Below are 16,397 nucleotides of genomic sequence, written 5' to 3'. Positions count from 1 at the left end.
GAATGGGAAATGCTCTGCCATAACACAAGGATGAGGGATCACTGCATCTCTGGCAAACAGCCACGGCCCAGTCCGATATCTGGCACCAGATGCATAGAAACCAAAGACCACCGTGTACTCTTAAGTACACACGCTATTCTCCCTCAAGCGCACACTCGTGCAGTTCTGTTGAACTGCTTTTAATGGGAATGTGCATTTGCATAGATGCATGTGCATTGGAAATAAAACTGTTTGCACAAGGCAGAATCTGTCAGTAGCCTTCAGGGAATCTAACCAACCTTGAATTACAAGGCTGGCGTGTAAGAATTGTAATTAGCAAGTTCAAAAGGTGCGGGACTTAAGATAAGTATGCAGTGAGAGATTCTCAACGCACACTGCGAATCTCGCTAATGCAACGTACAGAAGGTGTATGTTAGACTTCACATCTGTCTTGTGTTCGTGTGCTGTTCCTCTTGAGGGAATTAGAATCTGAGATTCTGCTAAGTAATGCTGATGTCATCCCTTTTCACATTCGTATCTCTTATTAAACCAATAATAATGAAGTGTGGCATTCAGCTGTTTCCAAAGAGCATATATGTTTAAAAAGGAGGGAAATGCTGATATTTCTTTGTTTATTTTATTTACTTATTTTTATTATTCCTCTGTATTTATCTATTTTATGTCAGCCCTTTCAGTGGGAGCAGTTCACTAAATTAAAAAAACGCTAATTTGATAATAATAATAGTAAAAGCTTAGAATGTGGACTCTCTATATGCATACATGAGATCCGACTCTTTGCTTCTTTTTTTTTACAGACAAATTAGAAATGTTTACTTTCATAATTTATGAAATATGATCATGATGATCATAACTGGTATCTGTAAAAATATAATGACCTGTATCAAATCAGTATATTGTAACAGTCTTAACTAGTAGAATACAACAAGCATATTTGTTTCTCATAAGTATTTGTGGCAACTAGGGATGCTCTGATCGATCGGCTGCAGATCGGTATCGGCCGATAATCACATTCTATGATTTGATCGGGAGTCACTAAAATAGGCCGATCCCACCAACTGATTGGAAATTGGTGATATTAGCGGCGCAGTCATCACCAGTTATTACGTGGTCTCAAGAAACAATGCATTTTTAAGCCTTGTGATTTAAGAACAAGTGATTTGAAACCGCTCGCACGCAGTAGCAGCTGCTGCTCATACAGCGTATGAGTACTTATCTTACTGGGCTTGAACAGTCAAATATGTCCGAGTATCAGAAAAGCTCTCATTTATAAAGATAATCCTGCCTTACCTACTTAAGTAGGACGTAGGAAGAAATTACTCAAATACTCAGCAATTGCTGAATAATATTCCTGATCATTTTTGTATCCGTCTACTCATTTTGTTAATTTAGGAGTTTGCAGTGTTTCTGTTTGTTTTTGTCCTCAGTCAGACATTGGGCAATGTTTAATTACACCTTATGGGTTGTAATTATGTTCAGTTTGACGAAGTCTTGTAGGCTCTTTAATAAGCCAGAGTATCCTCATATGGATAGTGTTTTGCATAAACCCTGTTTTTAATGGCCTAGTAAAATGCTCATTGTAAAATTAATATTTGTTGTGCTTATTTATTTTATTCTCAATTAATACAACAATCTATAGCATTGCTGTAAATAATGTCTGTGGTATTACTTATTTTGAAAAAAACACTGACATTCAGCAGAGAGCTTAATTATTACTTATATAAAGCTTGAATGATCGGGATCTGTATCGGTCGATCGTGATGACAAAAAAAAAAACGGTAATCGGTATCGGCTGCAAAAATCGTGATCGGAGGATCCCTAGTGGTCACACTTTATTTTACTGTGTCCTTGTTACATGTAGTTACTATAGTGATAATAACTGTAATTTTTGCATAAGCAAATGCATCTAACCCTAAACCAAACATAATCCTAACCCTAACCTTATAGTAAGTATATGTTGTTAATTAATATTACTCAGTAATTCAATGTTTAATTACACTGTAACAAGGTCACCTTAAAATAAAGTGTAACTGTATTTGTATGTATGGAGGCCTTTACACAAGCACATTGAATCAAACACAGGGGTCTTGAGAATTTTTTGTTTCATATTTTTCCTTATTTTTGTAATTTTGTGATTGATTTGTAAGTCACAATGGCTAAATGACAGAATGTGTGAATATATTCTTTTCATTTTCTAGTTAGTAATATTTTGGTCACAGATTACACTATTTTTCAAAAGTTTGGGGTCAGTAAGTTCATATTTTTTTATTTATTTTTCTAAGTATACTTTTTCAGCAAGGACAAGGATTAAATTGATCAAAGGTGACTGTAAAGACTTTTGAACCTCTTTTGACTTTTTATTCATCAACTAATCCTGAATTTGTTTTGTTTTGTATCATGGTCATCCATAAAAATAATAAGCTGCACAACTGTTTTCAACATTGATAATAAGAAATGTTTCGTGAGCACCAAATCAGCATATTAGAATGATTTCTAAAAGATCATGTGACTGAAGACTGGAGTAATGGCTGCAGATTCAGCTTTGCCATCTCAGGAATTAATTACATTTTAAAATATAATAAAATAGAAAATGGATATTTTAAACTCTAATAATATTTCACAACATTACTGTTTTTACTGTTTTTGGATCAAATAAATGCAGTCTTGGTGAGCATAAGAGACTTCTTTGAAAAACATTGTTTTTTCAAGACCCTAAACTTTGAATGGTAGAGTACATTAAAAGTACATAAAAAGTATTGATTGGTACTGATGCCTCTCGTTCTTTTTATCTCCCCAGCAACATCCAACCCCTTCACCCAAAAGCCACCACTGTTCAGCACCCTCCTGTACTCCATCGTGCCCATCATGGGCATCGCTGCCATTGTCCTGCTCTCCTTCTGGATGTATCGGCAACACAAGCTGGCGTATCCACCTGTTCTGGTGCCTACCCAGGTAACCTGATACTTTTCGTATATAATGCATGTATTTTGATTCACTTTTAGTGTGTGTGTGTGTGTGTGTGTGTGAGTTTCGGTGTATCAGGACATCTTCATATCACTAGAAACTGTGCTTTGGGGAGCTGTTATTTCCCCTGGGCAGAACCTCCTGTTGACATGAATGACAGTGAATTCAGGGATCTAATGTGCTCAATGTCACACTAGCTCAAGCTCAAACACACTGTCAGCCGAAATCAAACGAGATCTGTCAGGACACTGTTGTGTTTCGATGCCCTCTTCTCTTACAATAAACAAAAGATAACAAAAATGACATAACACAAGACACAAGCAATCAGGTGACCTTTACCCCCTGTGTGTGACTAGTGTTAAGATTCACATCTACTTCTGAACTACACAATAGAGCTTTATAGATTCAGCCAGTGAAGTGAAAATCTGAACTACTGGGCCAGTGGGAAAAAATCCTCACTGTTGAGCATTGTAAGACATCTTTGGCAGGTCAGAATGCAGATGCATTTACAAGCGTGTGCTGGGATGATATATGGGACCGTATGGTAGCACAAAAGGTTATCTTTGAGTCAGGTGAGCATTTGGAATTCCCCGATTGAGTTTCAGTGTTATGTAGGTCAGATCAGATAAACAGATAAACCATCCCCACAGCACTGCTGATATCAAATATCATAATCAGCCCAAACTTGTTTTTAAATTGTTGGAAGCTTTATTAGTTCTTAATGCAGCAGGCAGAAGTCTTCAGGGACTATTACAACACTTAGTCAATATAAAACTGTGTTTGCAACTTCCATAATGGTATATTCTTACCGTAACCTTTCTGTAGCTACTAAAATTGTTGGAATTTAATTCTGATTGTGAAAAGCAGTCTGTATATGACAGGTGGTTGGGAACGTGTTTGAAAATAAGGCTTGGTGATGTCAGCTGAAAAAGAAAATCGTTTTGGAGGTGAAGAAAGTTTTATTTCGTATTTATTTATTTACACTTCCGTTTAAAGGTTTAAGGTCAGTAATTTTATTTTATTTTATTTTTTGAAAGAAAGAAAGGACATATTAAACATTTGACATTGTTACAAAGGATTTCTATTTTAATTAAATGCTGTTCTTTTAAACGTTCTATTCATCAACAAAACCTGAAAATATTGAGCATATTAGAATGATTTCTGAAGGATCATGTGACACTGAGGAATAGTTGCTGAAAATTCAACTTTGCCATCACAGCTTATAATAAAATGTTGATCAAACAAAGGAATAAATTACATTTTAAATGAAATTAAATAGATAACAGGTATTTTACTTTTAAATATTATTTCACAATATTTAAATTGTAACTTATGTTTGATGAAATAAATGCAGCCTTTGTGAGTAAATAAATCTTACTCCACATTTTTGAATGGTAGTATATTAATTTACTTTTTGTTTTGATCGATCATTTCCTCCAGAATTGTGTCTAAAGCCTCAAAGCTGTCACTCTACTGCGTCACAAACATTGTGAGATTGCCAGAAATGATTTTGTAATGGAAAGTGTGACATTTTGCAAAATGCCACAAAGAGATCTGCTTGTTTTGTATTGCTTAGAAATGTAGTTTCTTTGAAAATCTGTTTAATTGAATTACGCATTTGAGTGCAGAAAAAGGCTTTAAAGTTCTCTTTATTCTTCAGTGATGAAACCATTACCTTCCAAAAGCTTGCTCAGTTTCTGTTGATAAATAACATTATGCTTTATTTTGATATTGATGCATTATATTAGAGTTCTCAACGGGTCGGGTCGGCCCGACAAACCCGACGGGACCCGCGGGTTCGGGTCGAAAATATAATCAAATGACTCGGGTCGGGTCGGACCTCGGGCTTAATCTTTTCCGCTCAGTGAAAAAAAAATAAAAAATTATTAATCATCGCTGCTGTTCACCGCAAAGAAAGTCTGGCTGCTGCGTGCAACGTGCATTATGGAGAGGGGCGGGGGCAGACCTGACGCCGCTGCGTGCACGCCTTTAGCCTGGAGAGAAGAAGATGGAGTTGGTGAAAAGTAAACTTGCCGCAGGTGAATTCACCGTCGCTACTACAGCCTATTTAGATATTTTAAAGTTTATTGTTTCAGTTGTTTGTATTGTTCGTATTATTAAAAGGCGTGAACATTAAAAGTTGGTTTGAATTCCCGTCTGCTGGTCATGATAATACGTGTATGAGAAGAAGAAAAAAATCCGACACGCGTCGGGCCGTGGGCCGGGTTCGGGCAGATAATTATGTTGATGTGTCGGGTTAGATCGGGTCCGGGCTTTAAAAGCCACGGGCCGGGTCGGGTCGGGTTGTAATTTTCAGGCCCGTTAAGAACTCTACATTATATTGCTGCTACAACCTCCCTTTCTAGTTAGGATGCACCGATTAGAATTCTTGCTGCCGATACTGATGACGACTACCGATTTCTTGTCATCTTGATCGGCCGATACTGATCTCGATATTTATTTTACAGTGAACATTTTAATAGGCCTTTAAAAACAGAGCTTACGCAAAACACTATCGATATTAGGATACTTTGGCTTATTAAAGAGCCTACAAGACTTTTAACTGAACAATTGCAGGCTGTTACGCCAGTAGGTGATGCCAAGGGACTGTCTCTATGAGTGAGTCATTAAACCGTTCATTCAACTAATACACTTAAAATTGGCGATTCATTATTAATGAATTATTAACGATTCATTCAAATTAATTTAACTTTGAGCGCCACTTTACAAGGCTCAATCGACGAGCAACGTGGTTAACGCTGAAGTTAAGGTTGCACTTCACAGAGATCAATGGCATTGAACAGCGCTGACGCCAGTCATGGGAAATCCAATTACATTGGACATTGAAAGGATACTACGACAAAGATAGATTCATCTTCTGACAACCAATGGCAAATTGATTTTTTTCACGAAAGACCTGAAGATTGACAGATGCAGGTAATCATACACACTCAGATTCCTTGTCGCTGTCTGGTGTGTGTGTGTGTGTGTGTGTGTGTGTGTGTGTGTGTGTGTGTCCTAAGACCCACCTCTGACACTGAGAGCAGATGACAGAGGCAGCGAATCAGGTTTGTTGTATTAAATCCTTAAACAACTGTTCCTCCACGTGATATTTCTTTAGAACATGACAGGCTACTGCAGCGCTAAAGTTTGACGTCATCGCTTGTTTTACAACATCAAATTGGGCTCGGTTTGTAAGATCGGCCAGATTTAGTGACTACGGATCGAGTCGTGGAATGCGATTATCAGCCAATACCGATCTGCAGCCGATCGATCGGAGCATCCCTCCTTTTTGGAGTTTATACGAAGCTTTGAGCTTAACTTTCACAATGTTTTAAATATGTAAATATAAGTAACACGAGATTTGCCTGACTTTGACTATATATGTTTGGTTAAAGACTACTCTCTTGTCTCCCTATAACTTGGTCAGTTCATTTACTCACTGATATTATCTCTATAAACATCTACACTGAAACTCCTAAATGCACTGTAAATCTGTAAAACCATAAAAAGATGGTAGCCTGATGGTGGTTGCTGTATTACATTGACATGGGATGTAATGCATGCTAAATAAAAATCATTTTGATGCCCTAATCAGTTGTCATCAACATTGTTTTGAATAGCTCTGATTAAAACATTCCTCCATCAATTCTCAGGCCATTTTAAAGCATGTAGTTAAAAATAATGTCTTTATTTGAAACATTTGGCCCCCAGCCTCCAGTTTAGAGTCTTGTACCATTTAGAAGGCAGAGAGACGCTTATTTAACAGTTTTCTTACAAGGGCCCAAGACCCAACATGCCCCTCAAGAGAGAGAGAGCACAGAGTGCTTTAACCGCATTAAGTGCTTGGCTTCATGGTGAGGAAGGGAATTTCTTGTTTCAGGAAAGAACGGAGATTCAGGCAACTGCACGCGTTTTGCAGTATTTAAGGCCATGAGGTCAGCTCCTGCATTCATGTGCAATGCATTGCCTTGGTTCTATTTCTTTATATTCTGGTTTTAGCTCTTGTGCATTATTAGCTTTTCATTATTATTTAGCTCTTCATCTAAATCGCCATTTGTAGATTTTTTTCGTAGCTTTTTAAAAATTATTATTTGGCATGGATAGGGAGGATGTGCTCACTGTTGCATTATGGCTCTGAAAACGCCATATTCTCTATAATTTTCTATTTAAGTTTCACAAAAAGTCCTGCACAAAAATGTGTGCTAAGTGTTGGTTGTTTTGAGAAGAGTATGGTACAATATTAAGTCTCTGAGAATGCAGGGAGATCTGTTGTACTCCCTGAACAACGATTCATGTCCCATTTTCTTTAAACTCTATCTTTGGTGTTTTCTTTTTTGAGATTCTGAAATTTTCCTAGTTTTCTGTTTTATTTGGAGAAATCTCTCAGTATCTTGTGGAAGTCTGGCAGTTGCTGTAACATGCAGATTTTGCCTCAGGTGCGAGCAGCAACTGTTGAGTGGTGTCCTTGGGCAGAAGGTTCATTCTTTCCAGTTATGTATTTACATAAAGTTCAAATTGCACACAAGCCAGAAATTCTCCTACATAAGGCAAGATTTTTAATCAGAATATCTACTTGAGGCCCACGCCTAAACCAGTATATTCCTTTTTCATCTTAAAGATGAAATATGTGCTTTTTGCAACACAAGCTGCACCAAACAGAATTGCAAAAATACAAAATCCCAAAATCATTGGTTCAGTCAGTGTTGCTATGTTGGTCAACCTCTGAAAGGCTTACTTTTAGTTTCTGCACATTAAAGTAGCGAAAGAAAGTAGTTTATTTTTTTATTTTTTTATTTATTTTTTTTACAAATTTTTATGGATTTTAGACTATAACAAAATCCTGTTCCTATCTTTTGGCTTGACATAAATCTAAAATATTTTGGACAGACAAAACTGGGTTAACCTGTAGAAATATATTGTGTTGGCCAGCAAGTCAATTTTCCTACTAAAATAGTGAAACAGATTTACCCGTCTTCCAGAAACCATGAAATTCCCCATCTCGTCTTTCCATCTCATATACGTTAAACTAAAACTAACGCTTGATTTCCTCTTTCCTTCCTCAACTAGCACGCCTTTCATATAATGATAGAGGTAAGAGAAGCCTGATTCATTCATCTTTTTTTTTTTCAAGATTATGTTGGAACCTCATTTATTTTAAACCTTTTTTTCATTGCTATCAAAAGCACCCCTTTGTTTTCGTTAGTACATTTTGCTATAATATCCCACTGATTTTATTTTGCGTTTATCCCTGCACATTGCCTCATCAATCTGTGATGTTCTGAATTTCAGTGCACGGATAACAAAAACGAAATCCCCTCTGGTTCAGGGGATTCAGGCAGAGATCCCTTGATTTAGGTGCATGGTAAAACGGCAATACTGAGATTGATGAATGCACGTCTCCAAGCATGCAGCAAATGTATGCAAAGATGAATGTTATGAATGTGGGAATGGGGAACAGCTTAAAGTGTTTTTATTGTACTTAACATATGAAACATTTGCTGTCATATTGAAAGATTCATAGCAAACTGTCATATTGCATCAGCGTCACTCCTTGGATATTCTCTCTTTCAGCAAGAATAGCACAAATTGCACATGAAAAATCTGTGGTTTGATCAGTTTAATGGATGTGAAGCTGCGGGCCTGTGCAACACACATTTGCCAATCTGTGTGGTAGTTTTTGCCAGAGAGGCAAAACTCTTAAAAACTGGAATGAACCAAGATTATTCTCTAATGAGCCCTGAGATTTATTTACATTTGTATGAATGTGCTTCATGACAGATGTTCGTCCATGAGCTAAATAAATCCTAAACGGCAAAATATAAAAAATGCCTTGCTAGTTTTATAAGGGTCATGTTATGTAAAACATAAGCATAAACCCCCTCCCAGCTAGAAATGCAGCAGTATAGTGATTATTTAGATTATATTGATTATATTATGTTTTCTCAGCAATCATTTTCTATGTCATCCTAATGGCAAAAGCAGTCTGTTTTATTCCTAGGGCCAGAAAGTTTAAAATGGTATGCAAAAACTGAATTATGACCAGAATATTTAACTTGTGGTCCAGGAAAACTTGATTAACATTATAAGTGGACCTTGGGTCCTGCAAAAGTATTAGATATTGCCCTTTTAAAACTTTTTTAATCACTTTGTATTCCCAGAAGGTGCTTAAACAGTAATGTTGGGCAGTCCAAGAACAAGTAAATAACTACCGGTAGTCATTCAGTGTGTGTGGAGCCAAAGATTGTTGCTCAATTGATGACAGATTTAGTCCATCCTGAAGATTTATTACAAAACATCACATTGATGCTTTTATCCATCCCTGTGAACTTACAAGATGCACTCTGGCACTTAGAAATCTATTTAGTTCTGTAAGGATTTTGCTTTGCATTACATTGTATATGTGCTGCCTACGCTTCCATTTGTTACAGCGAAGCGCTGTGTATTGCTTTGGTCTAAATGTGTCTTCCAAATAAACAACTGTATGTAAATAATTCACAAGAGATCAAAAGTCCCCAAATGCATTTGCTTTGTTCAAAAAGTTTAGTCTTGGTAAACAGTCATGGACCTTATGGGGAGGCTTTTTTTGTTATAGAAATCTAATTATTTCTTCCATACAGAAAATTTACAGTAGACTTAATAACAACGCTTAAAGCTTTGAGTGCAATGAAAACATTATTTGCATCAGATTAATTTAATATATTATAACTATTCAGACATGCATCGACAAAAATTATAGGGTGCTTAAGAAATAAGAATTCGGGACATCTTTGGTATGAATGCTTCACCCGTACAACAAATGTCTGTTGGTCTTTTTCCACTGGTCTCTTTATTTTCAGACTTTGAACAACAAACAACTCCAGTAACCTGCTCACTGAAATACTATATCTGCCACAGGCATCTGGGTAGATAGATAGCCCTCTTAAATTACCTGTGTTGTTCTTTCTTTTACTCTATTTTGGAAAAGGAATGCTTTAAAAATGTCAGCCTTTGCCTCCATCCACGTCTGCCGCCCCAGGGGCAGACTCTTCCCATAAGACCTATTGTCATCATGTTTATAAGTGGTGTCTGTTTAGTGACTGACATTTGGGCAAATGGAAAAGTAAACATGACCCTGACCTGTGTGGGTGTGTGAGGTCAGGGTTACGTCCCCCTCAGGAGCTCAGTCCCTCCCTTACCTCCATCCTCCCTCATTACTTGTCAGCTCTCTCGGTTTGTGTAAAAGCAAAGCATTGCTGGTTCCTGACCGTTTTTTGTTTTCTTCTCTGCATGATGGATGTTCTGTTCTTTAACCTCGTCTCCTCCCACCCACAGTCATGTGATGTAGTGTTCTTCGGCATTTGTTTCCTTGAGGACTTGGAAAAAAGTTAGTTAACAACCCAGATCCATATGCTAAGGAGTCTCGGTTCAGAACAATCGGCTCTCTCTCTCTCTCTCTCTCTCTCTCTCTCTCTCTCTCTCTCTCTCTCTCTCTCTCTCTCTCTCTCTCTCTCTCTCTCTCTCTCTCTCTCTCTGTCTCTCTCTCTGTCTCTCTGTCTCTCTGTCTCTCTGTTCAGTTGGTGGAAATGTAGGCCACATATAAAAACATGCCTGTTCTCCATTTGTCCTACTTTTGCCTGAACTCCAAACCACATTTCAGCAGGTGCTCTCTGGACAGCCTTTCTTCATCCTACCTACTTATTGAGCATTTGTTTCTAAGGGAGGCCAAATAAAGCTGGGGTTTTTTTCCCTATTCAAGCACTTAAGACTAACATTAGCCGTGTTTCCACTGACGGTCCACTGTCACTTCTGGGGCTTGATCGGCCCCCGTTGGGCCAATGGCCAGGGTTTTTTGGCCCGCCGAATACCTTGGTCCAAAGGGGGCCAGTTTGGGCTTGAGGAGTGGTCATGGACAGGGGCGGAGTTTGCCTAAGTCAGGAGACGGCAGTATGGTATATTTCATATACCAGCCAACATCAGCATTAAAGAATTTTAAAATCATTTTAGCTCAAAACTCACTTTCAGACAGCAGCGAGTGTTTGAAATAACTTCTGTTTGTGATCCGATGTGGATTCTGATCACCGTGTAAGGCAGAAATAATTATATGCGATGCAAAAGACTATGCACACTAATAATTACCATAGTAAACATGGTAAATACAACAGCTTGAAGAAATCAAGACATATCATATAGGCGATCACAATCGTGTATTTTTTTTAATCTGTCAGTTCGTCTCGTCTCTTTATACCAGACTCTCTGATCCATATTTAGCTCCGTATATGTCATAACATAAAGCAACTCCTTTTTTTCAGGAGCTTCCTCTGTTTCTCTGACTGAAAATATAACTGTATATGTATATGTGGGACTGTCACTGGAGAGAGTGCTAAAGCTCCTCAGGTCGTATTTTTGGTGGAAAATTTGCAGTAATGATCATTCTTTCTGAATGTGATGTAAATGTACTGTCCTGTGACTACAAATAAACAGAAAGAGACGCGACTGAGTAAGTACGTGTGTCCTCTTTCTTTTGTGATAACGGTAAATACCACTTTATTTCTGTGTGACTAATGTGCAATCTTGGATAATTAATTCCTTATGATCAATGTACCACTTATTATTGTAAAACTGTGGTAAAACATCAATGCTTGGGTTTTAAATCTTTAAGTAAACAACAAATGCCAAAAAATGCCAACAAACGGTCGCTTTTATCATGTTCATTTTGCAATCTCGCTAGTTTCCAGTGATTTCTTTCTGATTCGTTTTCTGATCCAACGTCCATTTGTTGGTGAAATGATGAGTTTGTTCTTCCAGAGAGGCGTGTTATGAGCAGGTCTTAGTGAAGCGCAATAATTATTGCACAAAAAAAAAAAACGCTTTTATATATATATGTATATCTTACAGTAAAATTATATTTATGTCAGTGAAAATTTATATTATTTAATCAGTTATGTTTTGTTAATTTTTGTAAATGTATTGTCTTTATATTTATATTTTGAAAAATATTTTATTTATTTTCAGTGTGAAATTTGTTGAGAATTAGGTGAGCAGTATGGCAGGCTCAGCCAGCACAGCGGCAGGGTTTGGGTTCGTGCCTACAGATGCCATCTATATTGCTTTCCTACACTGATTCACTTGAATAACTGGGATTAGCTTATTTGATAAGCGGGAAACAGCCTATTGTGTTTTGCTGACAAAGGATAATTGGTCAGAAAAGGTCATGTCGGGTGTAGACAGAGCACACTCATGCATTTAGATGAACTGCTAAATGGTCTCTTCCTGCATAAGGCATATTCAGAAAGGTTCAATCCTTCTAGGTGTAATGGCATGCCAGTGCATTTCACAGCACCCACAAACTAGGTCAGCTGATTATCACATCTGTGGTCCACTTACAGAAGCTGTGGATTATGTTTAACAAGCTCTGAACTTCAACTCCCATAAGCCCCTTCTGTCAAAGATTTATGCAGCTCAGCTGCATGACATGGGTCCACCTTTACCCCACCACATCACCACCGTCAGCTAGTATTATTTGCATGTGTTATTTCATATAAGGTATCTGGCACAATAGTAGAGGTGGAAATCTTTTGGAATCTCACGATTCGATTAAAAATGTATTGATGATTACTGGCTTTAGAACTCTAAAATTCATGCAGTTTCTCTTCTGAACTGTAGCTTGTGTTATTCACTTCTCTTACACAAACATTAAAAGGTTCAGGGTTGGTAAGATTGTATCTATTTTTTAAAGAAATTAATACTTTTATTCAGGAAGGACACAGTATATTGATCAACGGTTTAACTTTTACCATAAGAGGAATGAATTGTATTTTAAAACATTTTCAAAATATTACCTATTTTTTACAGTATGTATAAAAAATTTGAGTTTTGATGAGCATAAGAGACTACTTTCAAAAACATTTAAAAAAATATAACCAACCCCAAACGTTCGGATGGTAATGTATGTAAAACATGACCTGAAACCATAGAACTAACAAAATGAGAGTTTTCTGCGTACTTGATTTTAATCCAAGAAATCAATCTGGATGTTTTGATCCTATATTTGTCAAACAGATTTTCAGGGTTTAATGAAGACAAATTATTTGCATGTGCTTGTGTACCCATTCCCTTGCGTTTTCATGTACATACAATTGAAAATAAAATCTAGCATAAACCGACCCTGAACTCCTTTAAAGTGGGGATCACAATTCACCTGTGGAACCAGTAATCAACAAAACGGAGATGATGTTTTAGATAAGAGTCATGGGTTAATTTCAGGGTCTGAATTCCGGACAGTGTCCATCTGTAAAGGTCATTTTGAATGGCCCTTCCCTGTACACACATCTTATTGAAATGACCTTGGTGGTTAATGATGTCACTCTAATAACCCCGCATAGGGCGTTTAGAAATCAGCACAGCCAGTGTGTTATTTAGAGAGTCGCTGTGAAACGTGCTGTTTGAGGATGGTCACCATAGTGATGAAGTCTACAGGAGTTATCACACCTACAGATGGTCTGTTTAACCAACCCTATAGCTTATACTTCCTTATTTGTTGTCTTTATAGGACCCTGGACCCATGCCGCCGTCTCCCACCCTGGTTCAGAAGCCACTGCAGTTGTTGGAAATCAAAGCTAGAGGGCGCTTTGGCTGTGTGTGGAAGGCTCAGCTGCTTAATGACTATGTGGCAGTGAAGATATTCCCCATTCAGGTACCACGTGGACCCAAGGCTAGGGAATCAGCTTCTAAAGCTGATGAGTTAATCTAACCTGCTTAACCAATTACACAGCCAAACGTGGAGCTGAGCCATGTGTCAGCCTGTGAAGCACACAAACATTACATTGTTACAAAGCATTTCTATTTCAAATAAATGCAGATTTTAAATTTCTGTTCATCAAATAATCTGAGAAAAATTGGGCATATTAGAATGATTTCTGAAGGATGTTACACTGAAGAAAGGACTGCTGAGAATTCACAGGAATAATTTACATTTTTACAATAAATTCCAATAGAAAAGTGTTAAATATACATTCATTAAATCACAAAACATAAATTATATAAAGATAAATATGTATTTCTTGAAATGAAATGAAAATTCCTTAGTGGAAACACATCTAACAGGAGCTGTCTCTCTCTTAGAGTTACAGCTTAGAGTTTGGTGTTTGGTGAAATCATGTTTCCTCCATGTAATAATTTGCTCTGGTAAATGACTGCTTACTTAAATAATCTGAGTTGATTGTGAATGTCAGCTAAGACTCGATGTGTCAATTGTTTTAATGGTCAGTTAGCAGCCCTACTGATGTCGACTGACCAGTGGATCAGTGTTTAGGGGTTTGCCCATCATGCTAGTATGCTGTAATAACTGTGTACTTTGTGTCTTTCTCAGGACAAGCTGTCTTGGCAGAATGAGTATGACATTTACAATCTCCCTGGCATGAGGCATGAAAACGTTCTGCATTTCATCGGGGCCGAGAAGAGAGGAAGCAACCTGGACATTGAATTGTGGCTCATCACAGCTTACCATGAAAAGGTCTGGAACTGAATGGGGGCTGGACAGCATTGGCTTGCACTTAAAAGGAGGAACATTTCTAGATCCATATTTTAGTTTCTCAATGTTTACAAATCTTTCTGCCATCTTTATCAGCAGGGATTATGTTATATTCTTTTCTTTTTTTTGCAGTGTTGCTAATGAATTTTTTTTTTAAAGTCTTTTATTTATTTGATATATACATTTTTATTAAGACTTTGAACTTTAGACTAAAGACTTGAGGTTTGCTCATTGAAATTACCAATCCCAGTAGCTGAACACTCAAATAAACATGACAAAAAAAAGTGATAAATGAGAAAGAGAATTAATACATCACATCGCATGGCTATTTTTTGAACGCCATTGATGTAGTAAATGTGCTGTCTATAAAACATTTTGTTATGAAGGTCTTCTGCTTGAGATGTTCTTAAGGGGCAGAACGAATGAAGTGACAAAAGATTCATTACAAAAGAAACGTTTTTCATGTCATGTTGATGCCCGGTAGGATCCAATTATACAAAAGAAATCATTTTTATAAAAAGATGATTCAATATTTTTGAGTCAATATGTGCTACAATAGTGCTCAAAGAGTTTTTCACTTTTTTTTTCACAGTTTTTTTACTTTATCAGCAGTCAGTCTTTGTGTTATTGCTGAGTTTATACTTTTTATTGCGAGTTAAAAGGTTTTAGTTGTTTATACTGCAGGCTGAAGCACAGCCATGATTGATCCACGAGTCTCTGCTGTCTGTGTGCAGGGCTCCCTGACAGACTACCTGAAGGCCAACGTAGTGACGTGGAACGAGCTGTGTCACATCGCTCAGACCATGGCTCGAGGACTGGCTTACTTGCACTCTGACTTCCCAGGACACAGAGATGGCCACAAACCGGCCATCGCACACAGGTTAGAAATATACAAACCTAAAATATATATGCATTGTGGTTCTTAGATATATTGAACGGTGGACATTTGGTCTAAATCTTGTCTCACATGTTGTTTCAAACCTGTATGTCTTAGTGTCACAAAATAGTGTTGTTTTAGACCCCATTGATCCCCTTTCATTGTATAGACAGAAACTGCTGAAGCAGTCTTAAAAATATATTTGTTTGTGATCATTCTGAGCAATTTTTACATATTTAAACTTGTATTAAACATGCACAGGGATATTAAGAGCAAGAACGTTCTGCTGAAGACAAACCTTACGGCTTGTATAGCTGATTTTGGTCTGGCTCTGAAGTTTGAGGCAGGAAAGTCAGCTGGGGACACGCATGGACAGGTAAGTGTTGGAGCTGGTGCTGATTGAAGTGCCGCCCCTGTGCGAGGGTTGGCTGTGTGAAGTGTGTTTAAATATGAATATGATTCTGTGGAGGTGTATCAGAGGCTGCATCTCAGCTGTCCACATAATAGACATAATAGACCAAAATGTCAGTAGTCGATATCGAATGAACAGTGAAATTTCATTATCAATACCACAACAAAAACATATGCTATTGAGCACACTCTTGTATGTTAAAAGTTAAATTTTAATATAAATGTTAATATAAATAATAACAAATTCAGTTATAACCATGGCATTTAGCAGGAGTGTTTCTCGATGAAGTAAACACATCTTGAAGTTTTTCCAAGAAATTATTCAAGTAAACAGGTGGTAATAAAATCATGAACAAATAAAACAATTAAAAACAATAGAAAATGGATAAAAATTAATTAAACAATGCTTGAGGTTTTTCAGTCTGAAGTATTCAGGTAAACATTCAGTAATTGAATAAAATAAAATAAAGTAATCCAATTAAAAAAATAATTTAATTTAAAGGCACACTGTGAAACTTTTCAACCTTCATAATGTATTTCCAAGACCCTTGTGATGGTACATCGACTTACAATAGGTTGAATGACACGTCTGCCATAGCCTGACGAGGTCTGTATCGCTTTTACTGGCACTATGTA

The 16,397-nt window shown here is 37.2% G+C and overlaps 1 protein-coding gene across 4 annotated transcripts in view; it reads left to right on the top strand.

The window, feature by feature from the left end:
* acvr2aa (activin A receptor type 2Aa) overlaps nt 1-16,397 on the top strand; it is a 53,930-nt gene that overhangs the window by 27,391 nt on the left and 10,142 nt on the right. For all 4 annotated transcript variants that reach the window (XM_084122824.1, XM_084122823.1, XM_084122822.1 and 1 more), the window contains exons 4-8: nt 2,795-2,949; nt 13,493-13,636; nt 14,312-14,455; nt 15,208-15,353; nt 15,612-15,726. In XM_084122824.1, coding sequence (XP_083978950.1) covers nt 2,795-2,949; nt 13,493-13,636; nt 14,312-14,455; nt 15,208-15,353; nt 15,612-15,726 — 704 coding nt within the window. The remainder of the gene's footprint in view (nt 1-2,794; nt 2,950-13,492; nt 13,637-14,311; nt 14,456-15,207; nt 15,354-15,611; nt 15,727-16,397) is intronic.

This window comes from Abramis brama, assembly GCF_963993115.1.
Source record: "Abramis brama genome assembly, chromosome: 8".
Taxonomy (NCBI): Eukaryota; Metazoa; Chordata; class Actinopteri; order Cypriniformes; family Leuciscidae; genus Abramis; species Abramis brama.
This window is presented reverse-complemented; position numbering and strand designations above follow the sequence as displayed.